This window comes from Stomoxys calcitrans, chromosome 1 (genome assembly GCF_963082655.1).
Source record: "Stomoxys calcitrans chromosome 1, idStoCalc2.1, whole genome shotgun sequence".
In the NCBI taxonomy this organism is placed as follows: domain Eukaryota; kingdom Metazoa; phylum Arthropoda; class Insecta; order Diptera; family Muscidae; genus Stomoxys; species Stomoxys calcitrans.
The window spans coordinates 212,241,764-212,263,710 of NC_081552.1; the positions used below are offsets into that span (position 1 = coordinate 212,241,764).

Consider the following 21,947-nt stretch of genomic DNA (forward strand, 5'->3'; position numbering starts at 1 on the left):
TGTTGCATCTTTGGTTGTTAGACGCTTCACGATAAAGTAGACCCAATGCATACGACAAAGACGAAAGGAGCTAAGCGGGCCGGCAGAGAGTTTTCATTGGCGAGAGCTTCGTCCATTCAGCCACTTTGTGTTTTCTTTAAAATTATTTCATGTTAGCTATCTACGTATCTACGAGGGAGACACCTCGAAACTTGGTGTCAGAAATTTTAGAATGAGAGCAGAAGATTGAGGTGCCTGGAACGCTATTCTACGTTAGGCTAGTGGAACAAATGTTCTGTCATAGCTAATTAAAGTAAGTAAAGTAGCTATCTACGTATATTACATAACATACTTTCCACTTTCTGAGTCGTACTAGCCATATCATGTTGAAGCGCACTCACTATTGTTGGATCTCTTGGTTATTAGACGCTTCACTTGGAAACCTTAGTTCTATTGTATTCCCACAAGAAATACAGATAATAGGAAGGAAAAGATAAAGGAAACCCAATGCACACGACAAAGACGGAAGGAGCTAAGCGGGCCGGAGAAGAATTTTCATTGGCGAGAGCTTCGTCCATTCAGCTACTTTGGGCTTCTACAATAGTCCTTAATGGAAAGAGGATTTTATTCAAATTCTCCCCAAAATTGCAGACGAGTGACACAAACGGTGCTTAGCCGTCTCCAAGTCTGCATAACCACAAAGAGATATGTCTAGCGCGACATCAAAGATCTTACATTGTGACCATTCAGCACTCAGTAGTCCGAAGCTATGCCCATGAATAAGTGCCGTGCTGTACTAGAAAAAACTCCCCCGGCATGGGATAGCTGCAAGCACCACACAGGCTGGAACATTGAGGGTCGATCTATGTGGTGTTGATTGCTGTCACGTGAACTTAGCTGCGAGCTACCGGTCGCGTCCACAGATTACGGATAGTGGAATTGTCCATATGGAGTAGCTGCAACGGCAGTCGCGGACAATCAGCGGTATCGAGCGGAGAGTCTCAGTGAAAGCCGGTTGGCACCGGCTCTTGCACAAATACTGAGTGCCTGTGATGCTTGATACGACAAGGCGGTCTTATTGGCGCCTTTAAATAACCAATGGCCACCTTGTTCCCGCGGCGATCGGTCCTTTGGACCGGAACGAACTTGCTCACACAGGAGCTAGACGAGGATAGTCACCTCTACATGAAAATGTGTCTACGACAACGACGACAACAACAAAAAACTCTGACAAAGAAGCTTGGCTACTCAACAGTCTACAGTATCAGCCTACGATCAGATTTATTGGGTAATCGTAACAGCACTCATTAGCGATCCATTCTTGACTGGTTCGTTCGCCGCCTCATTTCCTGCCAAACCATGATGGAGGGGAAACTAGCAAAACTTCTCCCATGGTTCGAAAATGATTGTGGCATTTCCTACCAGTATCGACTACACAAGGCCCAACCGCCAAAGCCTTAAATGTTCACATATATCGATTGCGCATCACTTTACCAACTAATATCAGAACAGAAGAGTTACAAAAGTTCGACAATTGCAGTTTTCCGCCTTCCTCAGTTTAACACTAGAAAAATCAAACCGGTCAAAATTACCGGTTATGGTAAGAATTTTAATTTTACAAGTTTTCCAGAAAAATATCAAATCAGCCATTTTATGTGAATCAAGCAAAAAATGTGTAAAAAAAATAGATGTTCAGAAACCACACTCCTGCTTCTTTTCGAGCAGAATGCAAAGGGTACATTTGCCCAGAGCCTGTCGGACGTAAACAACGTAAACATTTTTATACCCACCATCATAGGTTGGGGGTATACTTACTAGTTATTCTGTTTGTAACACCTTGAAATATTGATCGGTGACCCCATAATGTATATATATTCTTGATCGTCTCGTCAGTCCGAGTCGATCTAGCCATGTCCGTCCCTCCGTCCGTTGGTCGAAATTACGATAGCGGTTTAACGCCTAAAACTAGCCGCTTGAAATTCTGCACAGATACCTCTTATTGATGTAGCTCATTGGGGATTGCAAATGGGCTATATCGGTTCAGATTTGGATATAGCTCCTATATTAACCCATCTCCGAATTTGACTTCTTGAGAAGCCGCATTTTTTGGCCGATTTGGATTAAATTTCGCATGTAGAGTTCTGCTACGACTTCCAACAACTATACCAAGTATGGTCCAAATAGGTCTATAACCTGATACAAACCGATCTCCCGATTTGACATCTTGAGCTTCTTGAAGTCGCAAACTTTTTCCGATTTGGCTGAAATTTTGCTCGTAGTTTTCTGTGATGATTTATAATTACTGTGCCAAGTAAGGTCCAAATCGATCTATAACTTTATAAAGCTTCCATATAAACCGACCTGTCGATTATCCTTGTTCGGTTCATGGAAGCTTTAATTTTTGCCTAGTTTGCCAGAAATTTGGTATGTATTTTTGATTCTTTTTGTGTGTTAACACCCAGGAACTCGGTGACTAAGATGGGGTGTGTCCACAGGGATTTGGGTCTGAGTCGAGTGGGTCTGGCTGGGCAGTTAAACGGTTAACGTGTATCGTGCGGTCCCTGGTTACAATCGGGACATACATCTTGCACGTCGGCATCAATTCTTGCTCTGTAGAAGTTGAGGCGGCTGTATCTGCCGGAACGTAATTGAGCCAGAACTCCTCTGGTTTGCCGGGGGAGGTCAGGTGCAATGGGAGGCGGTCGTTCTCCAAGAACTACATTCACCCGGTAGCCATTAACCGTATCTGCTACCGTGTCTGCATGAATGTTGTCTAGCCCTGCTTGATATGCCGCTTGATCTAGTGCTGAACCTCACGCTCTAGATCATGTAGATCTACCTTAAAGCTTCTAGGCGGTTGATATTTATACACAAGATAATGATTTGGATGGTCTCTGCGTTAACAGCCCAAAGGTATTGCTTCTGTAGGGCATGTGGGGAAGATGATGATATTTAGTAGTAGCAAAACCCCGTTTAAACTGCTCTTTAAATCGGAATTTGATGGCTCGATCATCTGTCGTTGCTGTTGTCGCAACATTTCATGTGGAGGTGGCGATCCTCGTCAAGCTCCTGTGTGAGCAAGCTCGTTCCGGTCGCCGCAGGAACAAGATGCCGCCAATAACTCGCCTTGTCATATTGAGTATCATAGACACTCTCTCAGACTCTCCGCTCGATACAGCTAATTGTCCGCTACTGCCGTTGCATCTACTCCGCATGCAGAATTCCACTATCCGCAACCTGTGGATGCGCCCGGTAGCTCGCAGCTAAGCTTCTCGTTACGACAATGAACACCACACCGATTGGACCTCAATGTTCCAGCCTGTGTGGTGCTTACAGCTGTCCCTTGCCGGTCGATCATCTGTTTTCCTTTTTTAAAATCAGCTGACGAGAGCCTTAAATCCGGATTTAGTGATAAGTGTAAACGCGGTTTAATAAAAGTAGGTATTGGCCTATAAATTGCGATTTATGGCCTTTTCGAGATTTAAGTGCTAAATCCTGCGTTCTTTGCAGGTTTATCCATACAAAAATAAATACCATTTTTGCAGGAATTATCTTTAAATCCCAAATAATCCCGATTTCATGAAGTATATTATTGTACAATGATTTCATGGCTGAATAATCGATAAAAGTACCAAAACATACAACAATTTTCAAAAGTTGTCTATGGATGTGTGTGATATGCACATTCATGTATACGCATTTACGCTTGTGTATGTCACTTAAATCCCCCAAAAACAACAGTGTAAACGGACAGAATTTGTTTTTGGATTTAGTTACATCCAGATCATAGTTCCATAGTTTGATGTGCTTTCCCGCCGCCCATATTAAGTCCATGCTACATGTAGCTACGTCTTGTCGCAGGCTGAAGCATTCTGGCAACACCAGATAAATCGATTACAAATTTATCGATGAATACATAGATAAATTATTTCTTGTCTCTGTCTACATTGGCATTAAGTGGTGTATAGAAGAAGTCTTGTGAATTAAAGCCGGCAAATTTTGTTAATAAAATTAATAAAGTGTCTTTTGTAGGCTGCATTCTGTTGTACGGGTATGTTCATTTGTTTACAAATTGTTGTAGATTTAGTATAATTTGGTTTATTTTTGTTTTTTATACCATTGAAAATTGCTGCTCATCCCTTATTTCTTTGGGGTTTCTGTATTAATAGATTATTTATTGAATATATTTTGCAAGTTTGACTGCCGGCCATTTTGTAAACTGTTTGTCATCAAGGAGATAGAATTAATAACAAAAAATTCGTGCCAATCTATCAAATAGAAAACGTCCTTTCATATAATTGATGGTTAATTGTGGGAGATAAGACTAAGATAAGACATAAGCCCCCATGTCTTATGTTTATTTATGTATGTAATCTGACGAATAATGTAAAAAATTGTATCTTATCAACTTCCAAGAACTCAATCTTTACAGTAGATTGTAAGATAGTAAGCATAAGCGATTTGAAACACGATATTTTTATAAAGCTTTGGGCATGTCAGCGTTAGACTAATTAAAAAATGGTGGTGGAGGAGACTACAATCAATCTGTAGCTGTTTACCGCTTCCGCCACAGTATCCTTATGAAGGTTATTTGGAACTGTCTGAAAAGGCCTCTAGACTTTTATTAGCGCTATAGGCTCTCTTTTGTATGGCTGAACCTCTTGGCTGATCTGTCGTCTTTGGGCGGTGATTGCCTATCCACGAGATGATGATTTCGATGGCTATTGCAGAATGGCCCTGTATCAACTTCTTAGACAAGAAGTTGATTGTCTTTTCTCTCCGGAAAGATTTTTGATCGAGCACCATAGATAGGCACTCAGTATTTAAGTACGAGCCGCGGCAGCCCGCACTATCACTAGTCTCCCCACTCGATACAGATTGCATTTTCGGCTATTCCGTGTGAAGCATTCCATTAGGGGTGGCTCTGCCACCATATTCCTTTTATTGTTATTAATGTTGTTTAAACTGCCTGATACGATGTTTTATGTTGAGGCTTGAAGGCCTATCCAGAAGTTGTTGTTGTAGTAGTGTGTTGGGTTCTATATTTCGTCTGCTTGATTCTGTTGAGTATCCAGATCCATGAACTCTGCGACTAAGATAGGGTGCGTCCAGAAGGATCTCTTGCCCTGTAAGAGTTAAGGTGGCTGCATATGCCGGAAAGTAATTGATCCAGAACTACTGTGGTTTGCCGGGGGAGGTTAATTTCATCGGGTACAATGGGAGTCGGTCCTCCAATGACTTCATTCACCAGGTAGCTTTTCACCGCATCTGCTATCGTGTCTGCATGAATGTTGTCTAGATGCGCTTGATCTAGGGGTTCTCGCTTGTAGCGCTGATCCTCACGCTCTAGATTATGTAGTTCTGCCTTAAGGCTTCTGGACAGTGGATACCACAAGATGATGATTTGGATGATCTCTTCGATAACAGCCCGGAGGGTATTACTTTGGAAGCATGTAGTTATGTCTTCGCACGGGTAGGATCTTTGTCTCCTGATGGAGATGGTCCACATGAGAACTGAGGAGACAGCGGGCGGCATTCTGACAGATCTGACTATTATTCCACTGCGTGTCACAAAGTTGACGAGAGCACACTGGCGCTGCATAACTTACCACAGACCGGCCAATTGCTTTGTACGTGGTCAACAAGGTTTCTTTGTCTGCACCCCAAGTGCTGCCAGCAAGTGACTTGAGGACCTTGTTTCTACTTTTGACTTTATCGCAAATTGCTGTGGCATGTGGGGAGAATGTGTAAGAGCTGCCAAATGTGACACCAAGTATTTTGGGACACTTGATGGTTGGAATCATTTCTCTATCGACCATCGCAGTCAGCTCAGTATTCATCTCATGCGTATTTGTAGTGAACAATGTGGCTGAAGATTTGGTTGCAGATATCTTCAGATTTCTGGCAGCGAAATATGAGGCAAGTTCGTTTAGGTAGACGTTCATCTTATCGCAGATGTCAACAATGGGTGGGGGGCCTGATGCCATGATCGTACAATCGTCCGCATATGATACGATCTCTATGCCGCCTGGAGGGGGTGGAATAGAGAAAAGGTAGAGGTTTAAAAGTGCCGGAGATATCACCCCACCTTGGGAAACTCCCTGTACTCCCTCTATGGTGCTTCGACTTTTTATCTCTAAATTCCACAAATGACTGGCGACCAAACTGATAATTCGCGACCCAGCGTTTCACGCTTGGCTGGAGGGACGTGTTGGCGATGTCCTCAAATAATTTGGTATGGCTGACCGTGTCGAATTCCTTCGTTAGGTCCAGTGCCAAGAGGACCGTCCTATCACATGGCCTGGGCTTATTGCTGTTGTTGCGTTATGCAGTCTTCGAAATTCATGTTGATGTTCGGCGAATGGAAATTCTCCTACGAGGCTCGGGAGGAGTAATGCCTCAAGCGTCTTTGCTTCTGGTGAGAGAAGTGAAATCGGTCTGTACGACTCCCCCAAAGGCCACCGTAGCGCAGAGGTTAGCATGTCCGCCTATGACGCTGAACGCCTGGGTTCGAATCATGGCGAGACCATCAGAAAAAATTTTCAACGGTGGTTTTCCCCTCGTAATGCTGGTACTATGCCATGTAAAACTTCTCTCGAAAGAGGTGTCGCACTGCGGCACGCCGTTCGGACTCGGCTATAAAAAGGAGGCCCCTTATCATTGAGCTTAAAACTTGAATCGGACTGCACTCATTGATATGTGAGAAGTTTGCCCCTGTTCCTTAGTGGAATGTTCATGGGCAAAATTTGAATTTTGACTCCCCCAAACTCGGGTCCTTTCCAGGCTTCAGTAGCGGGATCACTCTGTCCATTTTTCCAGACACCGGGAACTATAAGAGTGTTCAAAGACAGGCTGAGGACAGAAGTAAGGTACTCAACTCTAGGTAAATCCAGATTCTTCAACATCAATGTAGAGATTCCGTCGGGGCCCAACGCCTTAGATGATTTGTCGCCACGGATGACGTTCATAACTTCACCCACGGTAAATTGTGATGGCTATTCATCGGCTCGGAGACCACGAATACGGCAATCAGTATTTAGACTCTCCGCTCGATAGCGCTGATTGTACCTGCTCCGTATGGAGCATTGCACTATCCGCAACCTGTGGACACGCCCGGTAGCTCGCAGCTAAGCTTCTCCTGATAACCGTGAACACCACACAGATTGGAGCTCAAATTTTCCAGCCTGTGTAGTACTCATAGTTATCCCGTGCCGGAGGTTGATCAGATCTTTGTCTGCTGATGGAGGTAGTCCCCCAACCCAAAAGTCTCTTGTGGAATTTTCTGTGATTGACATTTGATAATATGTAATATTTCTTTTTTTTTTTTTTGTAGTTACACATTCAAAATATTGCCTATTCGCCATTCAACACAATAAAGTATGTTCGAAAATCGCTCACACTCACGTAATGGCAATCGAGATTCTCGCCGCGGCGGTGATGCCCATGAAGATGAGCCCCCAATGTCTCGACTGTTCATTATTTGTAACAAAGCCCACCAAGAGGAAGATTTCCGTGAGGCATTTTCCCGGTTTGGAGAAATCGAAGATATTTGGGTGGTAAAAGATCGTAATACTGGAGAAAATAAGGGTATTGCTTATATAAAATACTCTAAGACATCTGATGCCGCCCGCGCTCAAGAAGAAATGAATGGAAAATCAATCGGCAATAGGACTTTAAAAGTTCTTGTGGCAGCAAAGTAAGTAATGTTCAGTTTACCATAATGCCAAATAATTGTTTAAGCCCCCACAAAATAATTTTTAATCTGCTTCGTTATGCTAAACCATTTCATTTATTTACAGTCGCAACCAAGGTTCAAGCAAATCGGATAATGAACATGAAAAATATGTTCGTCTATTTATTGTTTGTCCAAAAACGGCCACTGAAGATGATTTGCGCCAAGAGTTCAGTCAGTGGGGACCAGTTGAAAATGTCACTTTGGTGCGTGACAAACAAACAGGCAATCCTAAAGGATTTGGCTATATTCGTTTTCCAAAATTCTACGATGCCGCTGTGGCTTTTGAAAATTGTCCACAACATTATAAGGCTATGTTTGCTGAACCCAAGGGAAGTACACAACGTAACCGCGACCAATTTGGTCGCGACGACAATGGCATGATGGGTGGCGGTCGTGGTGGCAGTAACGGTGGCGGCGGTTTCGGTGGAGGCAATATGGGTGGTATGCCCATGAGAGGTGGTCCTGGTGGTGGAAATTTCAATAATGGTTTCAATGATTGGGGTAACAATTCTTTTAACAACAACATGTCTCAATTTATGGGAATGCAAAATACGCAATCGGTATCGCAACCAACATGCCTGGAAGTTATTGCAAGTAATTGCGTCAATCAGGATCAACTATGGCGTTTATTTGACATCATTCCTGGTCTGGACTATTGTCAAATAGTCCGCGAGCGTAAGTATTATCAAAAGAGAACCATGTAATTGAAATGAAAATAATATTGCCATATTTTTTTTAGACGATCCACGCACTAATGAGGCTCTTGTTGTCTATGATAATCCAGAAGCTGCCATATATGCCAAGTAAATTTTATATGCCACGACGAATTATAATTATATACTATTTGTTGTATTTTTAACATTCCAGAGATAAACTACACGGCTTGGAATATCCGTTGGGAGAACGATTGATAATACAGGTTTCTGGTTTGAGCGGCAATACTCACATCGATACATCTTTCATTGACAGTAAGTTTGTTTACATTCGAAAATTATCCATATTGTAGCCTGAGCTAAACAATGTTATAAATGTATACATCATCTATTTAAGGACGCCCAAAAAAGGATTCAATTTGTAATGTTCCATTGCCTGAAGCACAACCTTTGGCTTCATGTGACGCTCCAGTAGCACAACGTCTATTTATAGTATTAGCTGCGGTGAGTATTGTCAATATTCAGAGACAAAAGTCTTAAGTGATAAAAGAAACTGAAGCGAGTAGTATAAAACTAAAGCGACTACGGCATAAACATTCTTCGATTGGAGATTATAAAACTGTGAGTTCGTCGAATGGTTGTCAAATTAATTACGAGGCCAGAGCTTAGCATATCCGCCTATGAACGCCTGGGATAACAGCCCAAAAGTTATTACTTATACAGCATGTAGTTATGTCTTCGCACTGGTAGGATCTTTGTCTCCTGATGGAGGTGATCCACATGAGAACTGAGGAGACAGCCCGTCGCAGTTCGGAGGGCGGCATTCTGACAGATCTGACTATTATTCCACTGCGTGTGACAAAGGTGACGAGATCACACTCGCGCTGCATAACTTACCACAGACCGGCCAATTGCTTTGTACGTGGTCAACAAGGTTTCTTTGTCTGCACCCCAAGTGCTGCCAGCAAGTGATTTGAGGACCTTGTTTCTACTTTTGACTTTATCGCAAATTGCTGTGGCATGTGGGGAGAATGTGTAAGAGCTGCCAAATGTGACACCAAGTATTTTAGGACACTTGCTGATTGGAATCATTTCTCCATCGACCATCACAGTCAGCTCAGTTGTTGTTGTTGGCAGCCCTTGCCGATGACCCGGTTGTACGTACCGGGTCAATCCGGTACGTACAACCGGCTGCCATGGGATTGAGTCAGCTCAGTATTCACCTCATGCGTATTTATAGTGAACAATGTGGATGAAGATTTGGTGGCAGATATCTTCAGATTTCTTGCAGCGAAATATGAGGCAAGTTCGTTTAGGTAGACGTTCAACCTATTCGCCTGTTGCCATGATCGTACAATCTTCCGCATATGATATGATTCATGTCGTCTGGAGGGGGTGGAATGAAGGATAGGTAGAGGTTAAACAGTGCCGGAGATATCACCCCACCGTGAGGAAATCCCACACAGATAATTCGCGACCCATCGTTTCAGGCCTGGCTGGGGGGACGTGTTGGCGATGTCCTCAAATAATTTGGCATGGCTGAGCGTGTCGAATGCCTTCGATAGTTCCAGTGCCACGAGGACCGTCCTATCACATGGCCTGGCATGCAAAGCTGTTCTTGTGCTATGAGGTCTTCGAAATCCATGTTGATGCTCGGCGAATGGAAATTCACCTACGTGGCTCGGGAGGAGTAATGCCTCAAGCGTCTTTGCTACAGGTGAGAAAAGGGAGATCGGTCTGTACGACTCCCCCAAACTTGGGTCCTTTCCAGGCTTCAGTAGCGGGGTCACTCTGCCCATTTTCCAGATATCGGGAACTATAAGAGTGTTCAAAGACAGGTTGTTGTAGCAGTGTGTTATACACTGAGGCGGAAGCTCTTGCCGATGATGAACTCCATCGGGTCAATCCGGCCGTTTCTCAGGTCAAGCTAAATTGTATGTCAGAAATGCGTGGCCATAAAGTTCGTTACACCTCTCTGACACAGCAACCATTAATTACAATATTATTGTTGTTGTAGTAGCAGTGTGTGGTACACAGAGGCGGCAGCCCTCGCCGATGAAGGAATTCATCGGGTCAATCCGGTACATAAAACCGGCTGCCATGGGATTGATTAATTTTTGTTCCTGGGTGTGTATGATTACTATTTGTAAACTATGCCCACAATCATACCCAATCTAGTGCGAACATTTTATTAAGGGACTTTTTTCATATTAAAGAGTGCTTTCCGCTTCGATGGTAATCAAAACTAGCCCTCATATAAAAATGAATTCTTGATGTCTTGCAGAACCTGCCAGTGTCTATCTTAAAAAATATATTCTCCTGCTGGAGAGGTTTGATCGATGTATACCTTTTGCCCAATAAAAATTGTGGATATGTTAAATATGCGGATCGCGAATCGGCTCAGTCAGCTATGCGAGCATTGCATGGGGCTGAAATTTGTGGTACAAAGATCAAGGTATGTCCTCCAGATAACAAACCATCCGTTTCACTATCCATCCATCTATTCAAATTCTACGAAATATTTGGTGTAGGTACTTAAAGCTGAAGAACGTGGAGGAGGTGACGATGACGATGGTCGTAAACGTATGCGTCGTAATTAAAGTGTAAGTAATTTATTGTTTCGCTGGATGTTCCTTCTATTACAAGTGCACACACATACATGCATAGTTTTCTATTTGTTGCAATATCAGGTAAGTAAGCATTAATATTCTGTTTCAGGACGATGGAATGAATGTCTTCTTTTATAGGAACATTTATGTTGATATTGGACATTATAGACATACATACATATGTGCCTTTCTTTTTTGCAAAATTAAATTGTCATCATTTCATTTCATAGACTTTAATCACGACCACCATATACACACGTGTATAACAGCTTAATGCGAGATGTTTTTATTTTTTATTTTCACAGACATCGATAAGACACAGAAATAAGAACGATATGAACGATCTAAGAACAAAATCAAAGAAACATTCTTTAAAATTATTATTGAAATATTTGTACATGACGACCGCAACACTCACTACTCAACTTTACTTCAGTCAACTGGCATTAAACTAAAACGGATTTATTGAGGGACTTGGACCTGCTATTTATTATAGCAAAAGCAATGCCAATTTCAAACGTACACACGGACCTCTTCTATAGCAATCAGTTTTCCTTACCTTTATAGCTAAGACAAGACTGTTTAAACCGCAAGGACAATGGATATAACCAGAACGGATGAATGATATTCCGATTACGGAGACAGTTTCTTAGCCTCCACTCACTCTTTACAAAATGCGTACCGTATACACATGTGCAGTACAAGCCCCTATGAAATACGGTTCATACATTTCTAACGGACTATTTTGTAAATTTATATCCTTTGACGATTGTAAACCCATTGTTTTTAGTCAAACCCTTCATCTGGTCCCGATTTTTATGAAGATTATTACATACGTACATACGTTTAATTATCGATTTCCATTCATTTTATATTGAGTAGAAATAAATTTCACTTTTGAAATATATTTACATATTTTTTGCAAATAATAAAATATATATATATAACACCATTTCCTTATTTATATATCGTGTTTTATTATCCATCTAAACCGCTTACAAGGGCCAAGTTACGAGGTACCTTGTACCTCATCGATCCACCTGCGGAAGTCATAGTTGTCCAAAGCACAATGCTATACCAGATATCCATAGGTGATAATCGGCCGAAAAACCGCGGTAAACATCCAGTGTAGCGTTCCCGGTCTAGAACCCGTTTGCCCCGCGTCTATTCAGACATCTTCCTCAACATCCGCAAAACGACGTCCGTGATAGTGAGAGTAATCGGCCATCCATTATGATGATGCCATCCGTTTAGGCAATGACCTTCACCCTCTCACTCTTGAAAGACTTCCGAATATTATTGCTGTTGTACCAGTGTGGTGTACACTGAGGCGGCAGCCCTTGCCGGTGACAGACTCCATCCGGCCAATCCGGTACGTACAATCGGCTGCCATGGGATTGCCCATGGCCATTGACAATCAGAAACCACAAGAGGGGATTAAACCCATCCTTGTAGAGCTCATCTAACGATGTGCTCCCAGTTACAACTTTAAATTGAAATATTTATTAAGTTCGGATTTGTATGCAAAATCTAACTTTTGGCATCAATTATTTGGGATATGCGTTGGTATTTTGCATATATGCATGCAGAATCGAAGTTGTGAAGCCATTATATGTTTACAAAATTAAATTTATTACAAAATCCAACCGCATTTGGAAAATAGAGGATGTCAAAATTTCAATTTTGCATAAAAATCTCTATTTATTAGAATTTCGATATTTCCAAGGTCTACGATATAGAAATCTACAGAATTCTCAAAGTTAATTCATAGTCGACTAGATATTTATCAGTAGTGAGATTTTTTATTTCTAGTTTTTTGATCGATAAGATCCAATACGGTTATTTATATAAATGTCGATAATATTATGTTAAGATGCCCTTAAATTTATTAAATATACTTGACCTCCTCTCTACTCATTCCATAACTCCTCGTCACGACCAAATTTATAGGTAAGATTAGCAAAAAGTATCAACACATTTTGCATGAGTAAAGCTACCCCTAAACCCGACTCCTTTTTAGCTATGGTAAATAAAGGAAAAACCAATCGTCACTTACATATATGTGGAAGCATTATAATTCTCTGTACTTACGATTATTTATGAAGTCATCTATCATAACCCAAATGGCGGCAATAATGGAAGCAAAGCCCATAACAAATCCGATGAGAAGCCATATTTTGGCAAGTCTAGCTCCAGACTCGGATGTATTATCTTCGGAGATCTATATGAAAACAAATCAATTAACAATGACTAAGTTAAACATACCCGTAGAATACATACGTGCGAGTTTTTGACTGTGTTAACCATAAAGAAGCTGATGGTGCCAAATACCCCTATAAAGACATGGCCAGTCGTTATTTGATGTTTTGGATCCACAGACATTGCATCTATTAATGTCCACCATCCTGCAAAGAACTAATGTACAAGAAAGAGATAAGCTATATGCATGGAAATAAAACACCTTTGCTTAGTACCAATAATCCAGCAATCAATGACGAATTCTTATTTCGAGCAGTTTCTGATGTAAACCATTCTCTGATATTCTCCAAAATCGACATTGTACTCCTTTTTGCAAGAACGGACAAAATTTCCTAATTCTCTTTTATGACACACAATGAAAAAAAGTCTGAACAAAGCCGAGGTTTTTTCGTTGGTTGCGCCGATTCAAAACTTCAGAACGGCACAGGTTAAATAGCATGTTTTGATGATTTATCGTTCAATTTTGTTATTCGAAACAAAAAAAAATTCAAAAGAACAAAACCAAGATACATTAATAGTTATGTCACGAAAAAAAAACAGAATGAGCGTTGCTTGGTAAAAATGGATCTTTGCACACAAATTCCACAAAAGCAACGCAGAAAACTTAAACAATGTTCAACTTTTAAGCACTAAAGCGTGCGTCATTCGGTGTTACCACACCTGAAATAGTGTTTTTAGTAGTCAAAGTTAAACATTTGTTTGCAGAGTTGGATTTTTCATCGAGTTGTAAACTCTAAACACAAATACCACAAAAAAACGCGGAAGAGTAAAAAAGTTGTCAACTTTGACGCTGGAAAGCAAACGTCATTCTATGCTGCCACACTTGAAGTTGTGTTTTGAGACGTCAAAGTTAAAAATTGTTTAACTTTTGGGGGTTGTTTTTTGGCACTTGTTTGCATTGCATTGTTTGCAGAGTTGCATTTGTGCAAAGAATTGTTCCTTAAGGCCCAGCCGACAGGCAAATATAAATCAATATTTGCTGTGTTTTGTTTTGTTCTATCCAGTGCAAGTCAGATGTTCTGGATAAAATAACAGTCCAAACTTGTATTGGTAAGCTATCGATAACATGCAATAACAGTTAATAAGCAACGTTTAATCGGGATAACATCTCTATAGTACTAAAATAAAACAGCAATTAATAATATAATACAGGACCGATATCATGCGATAACGGCATATAACTAGTAAATTGCTCTGCATAGTACTAAAATACAACAGGACCAATGTGCGCTATTCGATGTTATGTGTGAACATACCCTATAATAGTATGTAATTTGGTACACAATTTTAGTACTTACTACTTATGTGGCCAACACTGGGTAAATACTTTTAGTACTTGCAACTAAATTGATCAACCCTGATTATTACTTGTCTTCGTCATTTTAGTTCTAAAAATTGTGAAAGAAAAAATTTATTTCTGTTGAATTAAAATAAAATATTAGTGGATAAATATGGCGAGTCTTGGGGGTGAACACGAAATTTCAACAAACGATCTACCAGGTATGTGTGAAAGATAAAATTTTAAATGCTTAGTCTCCTGGAGACACATAAAAAACAGTCCAATAAAACTTAAAATCTAACCAGAACTAATGGGACTGCAGGCGAAAAGAAAAAATGCGGTGATTAATATGGCAAAAAAAATGTCAAGTATTGTGAGATTAAAGAAAGAAAAAGGTTTGCAGAAAGTTTATTACAAAAAAATAATGGTGTCTCGGAAAACAAATCGATTGAAAATCAGCCTTGACTATATCATAAGAAACGAAAAAAATACGATGGCCCATGGCAGCACCAACGCTGCTTTTCTCTGGAGCAGCAGCAGCTGTTTAATATACAAAATTTTCGCTTTCTGTGTGTGTGTGTGTGTTTTTATGCATGTATGTCCATATGTGTGTTTTGTGCCCCACCATCATGTATAACGCCAATCAAAGAAAATATAAGAAGCTACAACAATTGTAATGAAAACATTACACCACAAAATACAAAAAGTCGGAAGACTGGAAAATTGTAAGAATAGAATAGACCATTTGGCAAACGATAGTTGTGGCAACTATTGCTGTAGATGTATGGATTATTAACTTCTCCTCCAGTGGATAATTAATTATGGTTTCGTTTTTTGTTAAACATATTCGTCATTGTCGGTTTTACCCCATAACTCTATAATATGTATTTTTCTCCATTTCAACCATTTCGTTGGTTTCACTTGGCCATCATTATACCTCTTGCCTGTTTGCTTTTTCTTCCCCTGCGGCGGCGGTGGTGGCAGCGAGCAGCTCTACAAAAAGCTAAAAGCAGAGCGAGACAATAATAATTTGGGAGTCACCTCGGCACGGAGTGTGTTTAAAAATAATTCAAGTGAATTCCAGAAAGGCACCATACACCAAAAAGCTCCTCATATATGTTGCACATTTACATACATGACGGTGTTTTTGGATGATGGCAGCTGTATGATTTCAGCATGTTAGTGCTATAAATTGTCTTCTGCCTTGCTTATGGTGGATGGATGGGATGACTCGTGTCTAACAATAATTTACAATGGAGCTGCATAGCTGACACTGTTTCTTAACATGTAACATATAATATGGGCGTCGTTTATTTTGATCTTTTTAAATTATTTTACTCGATATTGTTGTTTTGTATTGAAAAGGACATTGCCTCTTAAAGAAATCCTTTTTTTCTTGTTTCATATATATATCTATGTTCGTGTTGGTGTCATTAATACTGTCCGTCGGTCGCCTTTGGAAACCTTTCGTCTCTGTATGTAGGTATGTATGTTAAATCTTATAAGGTTTTGGCGTCCACGACCATTGTCTTCTTGGCAAGAATGTAACTTCTTATTGGCTTTCAAAGTGTTCTTATCGATTTTCTTGTATTGGTCTTCTTTGTCATATCGGCAAGGACTCAAGGACTCACCCATGCATTGTATATTGCACTTGCTGTGTTTTTTTTTTTTTGTTTTTCTTTTGTCTGGCTGCCACCTTTTACATTTAACCCCTGCCTGAGGAATGTGTATGGGAGTGAGGATGTGTGTGTGTGTGTGTATGAGTTTTCGTCTGCTGTTAATGTGTATGGCTGTGTGCATTTTGTCATTTCGAGGTGAACAAACCAATCAAGCGAACTTGTGTGCGCTTGTTTTAGGTGTATTTCGGAAATAGATGTAATGGGGTGCTATATTTAAAGTCATTTTAGTACGTGTTGTTGGTTAACTTATGCAAAGATTACGGGTAAGGATAATAAGAATATGCAATATCCAAAATTATCTCAACTGATATTTTTTTATTGATTCAAAAAGTAGTTGCTGCAGTTGTTGTTGTATCAGTGTGTTGTACACCGAGGCGGCAGTCCTTACCGATAAAGGATTCCATCGGGACAATCCGGTACGCACAACCGGCTGCCATGGGATTCAAAAAGTAGTCTCGCAAAACAGCATAATATCATAAAACCAAAATTTATCGGCTACGCCAGCCTCTAGCCGATGAAGGTTTATTGGGATGGGTGCAATTGAGATTGGTTGTTGTTGTATAAATATTGTTTTTTTTTTGCCACGTACTTGCATGTGGGGGCAGTGATTCTTGGAAAGCTTCTGGGAGATCGTGGTACGTAGAAGTGCCGCTAAATCTTGAATAGGCATTCATTGGACACACTAGAAGTCTCCACGCCCTTTTCAAACATGTTTGTGGGCAAATTTGCATTTGCACTTCTGTTTAATATATGTATGCTGCTGGGATTTGCGAATGGGTCGTATCGGTTCAGATTTGGATATAGCACTCATATACATACGTCCATGTCTAATTTGACTTCTTGCATAACCCAAAGTCTCAACTTAATAGATTTGTATGAAATTTGGTACGTGAAGTACTTTTAAGCCAGTGATGGGCACTCTAATACAGTTGAAAGTACTAAGTTGGGTTTGTATGAGGGGCAGTTAAACACAAGCATTTATGGGAAATAACAACAATTCGTCATTTGAACGAATCCTAATGAAGTTGCTTGCACTGTACGAGTGCTATTGTTCGTTTTTCCAATGCCCGTGGTCATAGGAATTTGCTGACGGTTCTGTGTTGTTGCCCATCTATGGTTTAAAACTTCCTTGGACCTCAAAGTCGCAATTTTTGCTTAATTTCAATGAAATTTTCTACTTGAATTACCAATTCGACCTCAAATACCAATACCTTGCAGACAGGCCAATAAATATATGTATGTATGCCAACATATTGTCCGATTCCACGATTTGAATTCTTGATCCTCTTATGCCTTAATCTTAATTTGGCTAAAATTTTGAAGATGATTTGCACTTTTGCTCTCCTCTAACAACCAGAAAAAATTTCACCAAGTTAGCCCCGTAAACAGTTATTGCCCCCAACCAACCAACGTTCCTAAAAGACTCAATCATACCCGTTGTATGGCTTGCAACATATTTTTCTAACATAAACGGAACTAATTAGTGTGCTTCTTTCCCAAGGGAGTAGTAACCAAGATATCCGTGCTCTTAACTCACAAACAAATTTTAATTTTTGGATAAATTACAATTTAATATAAACACCACAAATTCATTAAGTATTCTTTATTTTTATTAATATCATTGCAGCCGAAACAACAAAAAGAACAGAAAGCCGGGAAGGCAGTGTAGAAAGAAAAGGTAAGTCACTATGGTAATCAAATGCCTACGGATGTCGTTTACTCGAGTCTATGATTAGCATATTTACGTACCCAGTTTAGGTACGTAACAGTTTCATATATGAGGTGCAAATAAAAAGACGTTAAATATATATTGGGTTGCCCAAAAAGTAATTGCGGATTTTTTAAAAGAAAGTAAATGCATTTTTAATAAATCTTAGCATGAACTTTAATCAAATATACTTTTTTTACACTTTTTTTCTAAAGCAAGCTAAAAGTAACAGCTGATAACTGACAGAAGAAAGAATGCAATTACAGAGTCACAAGCTGTGAAAAAATTTGTCAACGCCGACTATTTGAAAAATCCGCAATTACTTTTTGGGCAACCCAATAGTTAGCCGCACACGGGGTGCTAATTAAACCGGTTATAGATGGGTAAAGAGCAATGCCATGGACTGTTCTGTATATTGACAGTTGAGATTCACACAATTATAAAATGTTGGTTAATTTGTTGGTAGGATCTGCATCATACAATCATATGCATAGGAATATAATACAATTACAACCTTTTGGGTTATAAGAGATAAATAGCAAAGAGAATTAACGTAGTGGTCGCAAAATAGCTGGTTAAAAGTTGAGCATTTTGCCAGGAGTTTTACGGAAATACAATACGAAAAGCGAAAGTGGCTTATCTCATTTGATCAATCCCATGGCAGAGGTCCTCCATCGGCAAGGGCTGCCGCCTCAGTGTATAACACACTGCTACAACAACAACAACAACAACATTTCATATGATAGAAATAAAGGTAAAGGATACACCAAACAAACATATGGGGGGATGTAGGGTGAGGTTAGAGTTTGCCAGCCGCTTTACCCGGTGAAAATGGTCGATTGTAATAATAATAATTCAGAGAATCACCCGAATCGTAAATTAAAATCTTCGATGCTTGTGTAAAACCTACATTGTTATACGGCAGTGTAAAGTGGCTATATACTGAAGCAATCGGACTACTACCTTTTATAACCATATGCCTGCTAAATACATGTGGTATACTTCGGCCAAAAAAGATAACTAATAAAGAGCTACGGCACATAAGTGAAGAAGAACCCACAAATAAAAACCAGTAAGGAAAAGCAAAAGTCGGGCGGAGCCGACTATATAATACCCTGTCAAATAATAGGACAACAAATTTGGATTTCCACATCCTTAAAAGGCCATATCGGATAAAAGATTATATGGGAGCAATATCGAAACCTGTGCCAATTTTGATGACACATACTGGGACGTCAAATAGAATATCCCACGCACTATATTGTAGAAATTTTAGGCACGTATTGGAAGCTCAAATAAAATGTCTCATGCAAAATCGGACAAAAATTGTAGTTTCTACAGGCTAAAGTCTATTTCGGATGAAAGATATGTCGGGGATCTATATCTAAATCTAAACCGAATTTTATGAAATTTTGCACTCGTATTAAGACGTCAAATAAAACACCTCGTACTACAACTTGTTAAGTTCGGTCTAAAATAGTGGCTTCTACAGCCTTAAAGGACCATATCGGATAAAAGACATATATGGCAGCTATGTCTTAACCTAGATCGATTTATATGAAATTTTTCACTCTCATTGGGGCTTTAAATAAAACAACTCAAGCCAAGATTTGTAAAAATCGGACCATAATTGTGCCTACTACAGCCTTTAAAGTCCAAGTCGGATGAAAGATATATATGGGAGGTATATCTAAATCTGAACCGATTTTTATGAAATTCACACAAATTCAAGACGTCAAATAAAGCACCTCATGCCAAATTTTGTAAAGATCCGACCAAAATTGTAGCTGCTATAGCCATAAAATTCCTTATCGGATGAAAGTTATGTATGGGAGCTATATCTAAAACTGGCGAAATTTTGCACACATATGAAGACTTTGAATAAAACACTCATGCCGAATTTTGTATAGATCGGAACAAAACTGTGGCTTTTACAGCCTTAAGAGGCCATATCGGATGAAAGATATATATGGGAGCTTTATCTAAATCTGAACCGATTTTTATGAAATTTTGCACACATAAGACATCAAATAAAGTACCCCATGCCAAATTTTGTAAAGATCAGACCAAAATTGTGGCTGTTATAGCCATAAAATTTCTTATCAGATGAAAGTTAAGTATGGGAGCTATATCTAAATCTGACGAAATTTTGCACACATATGAGGACGTTGAATAAAACACCCAATGCCAAATTTTGTAAAGGTCGGACCAAAATTGTGGCATCTACAGCCTTAAAAGGCCATATCGGATGAAAGATATATATGTGAGCTTTATTCAAATCTGAACCGATTTCGTTCAAAATCAATAGCGTTCGTCCCTGGGCCAAGAAAGAGGTTTGTACAAAATTTCATGTCAATCGGACAATAAATGGGACCTGTAACTTGATCACAAGCATACATGGACAGACAAACGGACATATCTAAATCGAAGAGATTCTAAGCCGGTCGGTATACACAGTGGTGGTGTAGGGTATAATAAAGAAGTGGAGATTGGTCGGCCACACTTAAAGAAAGCCTTAAGATTCTATTACAAGAAAGTAGTTGGAATGGAATCCGCAATGAAGCAGAAGACCGGGCCGCCCAATGATGCGGAGGCAAACGTTGAACGTGGAGGCAAACGTTGATTAAAGATCTTGCTGCTTTTGCATCGTGAGAGTTCTTTAAATCGAAACTCCATGATAACAATTTTTCTACATGTATGGTTCCTATGCTCCCGCGAGAAATAATTAAAGGAAAGAAAATAATAGAGAGTAAATATACAATATTTGGTCCGATTATTGCCAATTTTGGAAAGAGATGTACTATTTGTTTCAATACGTCTGCCAAATTTCATTAGTTGACTTTAGCATTCTAATGAATTTATCGACTTGTTTTCCCCTCTTTTATAATGTCCACGGACAGAGAGTCTTCTATATTATTCGAGTATATATACATGCTGGCAGAACTTAGATATCGGGTAAAGATTGGCAGCCCTATTCTGAATAACAATTCCCTGGGAATTTATTCCCTACTCCCTTTTCCCCCATTCTGAATAAGAATTATTTTCCACTTTTTCATCAAAATCAAGTGCAAATTTGTTAGGTTCCCCCGGTTTAAATGACGTGTACCCACAATAGATGATTTGCTTAAGTTTTTCAATTTTATTGGCACCCCGTTCCGAGTCGGATACTAAAAGGAGGTCCCTTATCATTGTGCTTAAAGTAAAATCGGGCGGCACTTAATGGAATGTTCGTGGGCAATTATTCAAAGATACTTGGCGCCACATTTGGCAGCATTTACTCCACAGGAGTAAGAAGAAATCCGTAAGTCGCTTTGCGGCAGCACTATGTCCAGCAGTCTTCCCAATCACCAAGAAAAGCGGCAGCCGCCCGGAAATGTCGATTAGATCCTCAAGTTCTAGCTCCATAAAAGTAGGCCTTTAGATAAAACGGCTTATTAGGCAGACCACCACAAGATTTATAACGATTCCATTCAATCAGAATAGGAGGGTTTTAATCGAGGGAGAAATTAATTCCCTGGAAGTTTATTCCCAGAAAGTTTTCAAAATTGGGCTGATAAAGAGTCTACCATTTGGCCAAAAGTTTTATAAAAGGTTTAAATATTGTGACTATTTTTTTACATACTTTTTAAGGGAAGCTAACCTCATCTTAATGGCTAATATATCGTACAGTAGTTCTTTTTATAGCTTCCACCATAGGATGGGGTATACAAATTTCGTCATTCATTTGTAACTAATCGAAATATTGACCTGAGACCCAAAAGTGTATATTAATTCTTGATTGTCTTGAAATTCTAAGTCGATTTAGCCATGTCCGTCTGTCTGCCATCCGTTTGTCAAAATCATGAAAGAGTAAACTTATGCGCTTGGTGTTTTGCACAAATACTTCTTATTAGTGTAGATCGGTTGGGATTGTAAAATGCAAATTTTGCCAATGGACAAAAGTAACAGGGGCAAACTTCACACATATCAAAGAGTGCAGTCCAATTCAAGTTTAAGCTCAATGATAAGGGGCCCCCTTTTTATAGCAGAGTCCGAACGACGCACAG

At 39.8% G+C, this 21,947-nt stretch overlaps 3 protein-coding genes across 9 annotated transcripts in view; 2 read left to right on the forward strand and 1 right to left on the reverse strand.

The window, feature by feature from the left end:
* The first annotated feature begins 3,926 nt into the window (after positions 1-3,926).
* Positions 3,927-11,940, forward strand: LOC106086608 (RNA-binding protein 45). Its single transcript, XM_013251352.2, has 9 exons — positions 3,927-4,030; positions 7,313-7,675; positions 7,779-8,389; positions 8,454-8,517; positions 8,582-8,682; positions 8,765-8,871; positions 10,652-10,822; positions 10,899-10,970; positions 11,282-11,940. The coding sequence occupies exons 2-8, from the start codon at positions 7,359-7,361 to the stop codon at positions 10,965-10,967; spliced, it is 1,440 nt and encodes a 479-aa protein (XP_013106806.1). The 5' UTR covers positions 3,927-4,030; positions 7,313-7,358; the 3' UTR covers positions 10,968-10,970; positions 11,282-11,940.
* An 816-nt stretch (positions 11,941-12,756) lies between these two features.
* LOC106086615 (transmembrane protein 50B) lies at positions 12,757-13,606 on the reverse strand. The gene is made up of 4 exons (XM_013251364.2): positions 13,451-13,606; positions 13,257-13,391; positions 13,068-13,197; positions 12,757-12,996 (listed from the first exon to the last, which is right to left on the reverse strand). Exons 1-4 carry the CDS (start codon positions 13,532-13,534, stop codon positions 12,887-12,889), a joined length of 459 nt encoding a protein of 152 aa, XP_013106818.2. The 5' UTR covers positions 13,535-13,606; the 3' UTR covers positions 12,757-12,886.
* A 982-nt stretch (positions 13,607-14,588) lies between these two features.
* Positions 14,589-21,947, forward strand: part of LOC106086180 (ensconsin) — an 84,382-nt gene continuing 77,023 nt past the window's right edge. For 3 of the 7 annotated variants that reach the window (XM_059365496.1, XM_059365499.1, XM_059365492.1), the window contains exons 1-2: positions 14,591-14,735; positions 17,821-17,871. In XM_059365496.1, coding sequence (XP_059221479.1) covers positions 14,687-14,735; positions 17,821-17,871 — 100 coding nt within the window. In that variant the 5' untranslated portion in view covers positions 14,591-14,686. Of the gene's footprint in view, positions 14,736-17,820; positions 17,872-21,947 lie in introns of all 7 variants that reach the window. The other 4 variants (XM_059365502.1, XM_059365504.1, XM_059365489.1 and 1 more) reach the window with 3 other exon arrangements.

Bases quoted from the DNA above. Each gene is read 5' to 3' on its own strand.
- LOC106086608 (XM_013251352.2), top strand. From the start codon at position 7,359: ATGTTCGAAAATCGCTCACACTCACGTAATGGCAATCGAGATTCTCGC. The intron at 8,390-8,453 runs GTAAGTATTATC...TATTTTTTTTAG, and splicing joins TTGTCAAATAGTCCGCGAGC to ACGATCCACGCACTAATGAG. The intron at 10,823-10,898 runs GTATGTCCTCCA...TATTTGGTGTAG, and splicing joins TTTGTGGTACAAAGATCAAG to GTACTTAAAGCTGAAGAACG.
- LOC106086615 (XM_013251364.2), bottom strand. From the start codon at position 13,534: ATGTCGATTTTGGAGAATATCAGAGAATGGTTTACATCAGAAACTGCT. The intron at 13,392-13,450 runs GTACTAAGCAAA...CTTGTACATTAG, and splicing joins CATTGATTGCTGGATTATTG to TTCTTTGCAGGATGGTGGAC. The intron at 12,997-13,067 runs GTAAGTACAGAG...TATTTACCATAG, and splicing joins AGATGACTTCATAAATAATC to CTAAAAAGGAGTCGGGTTTA.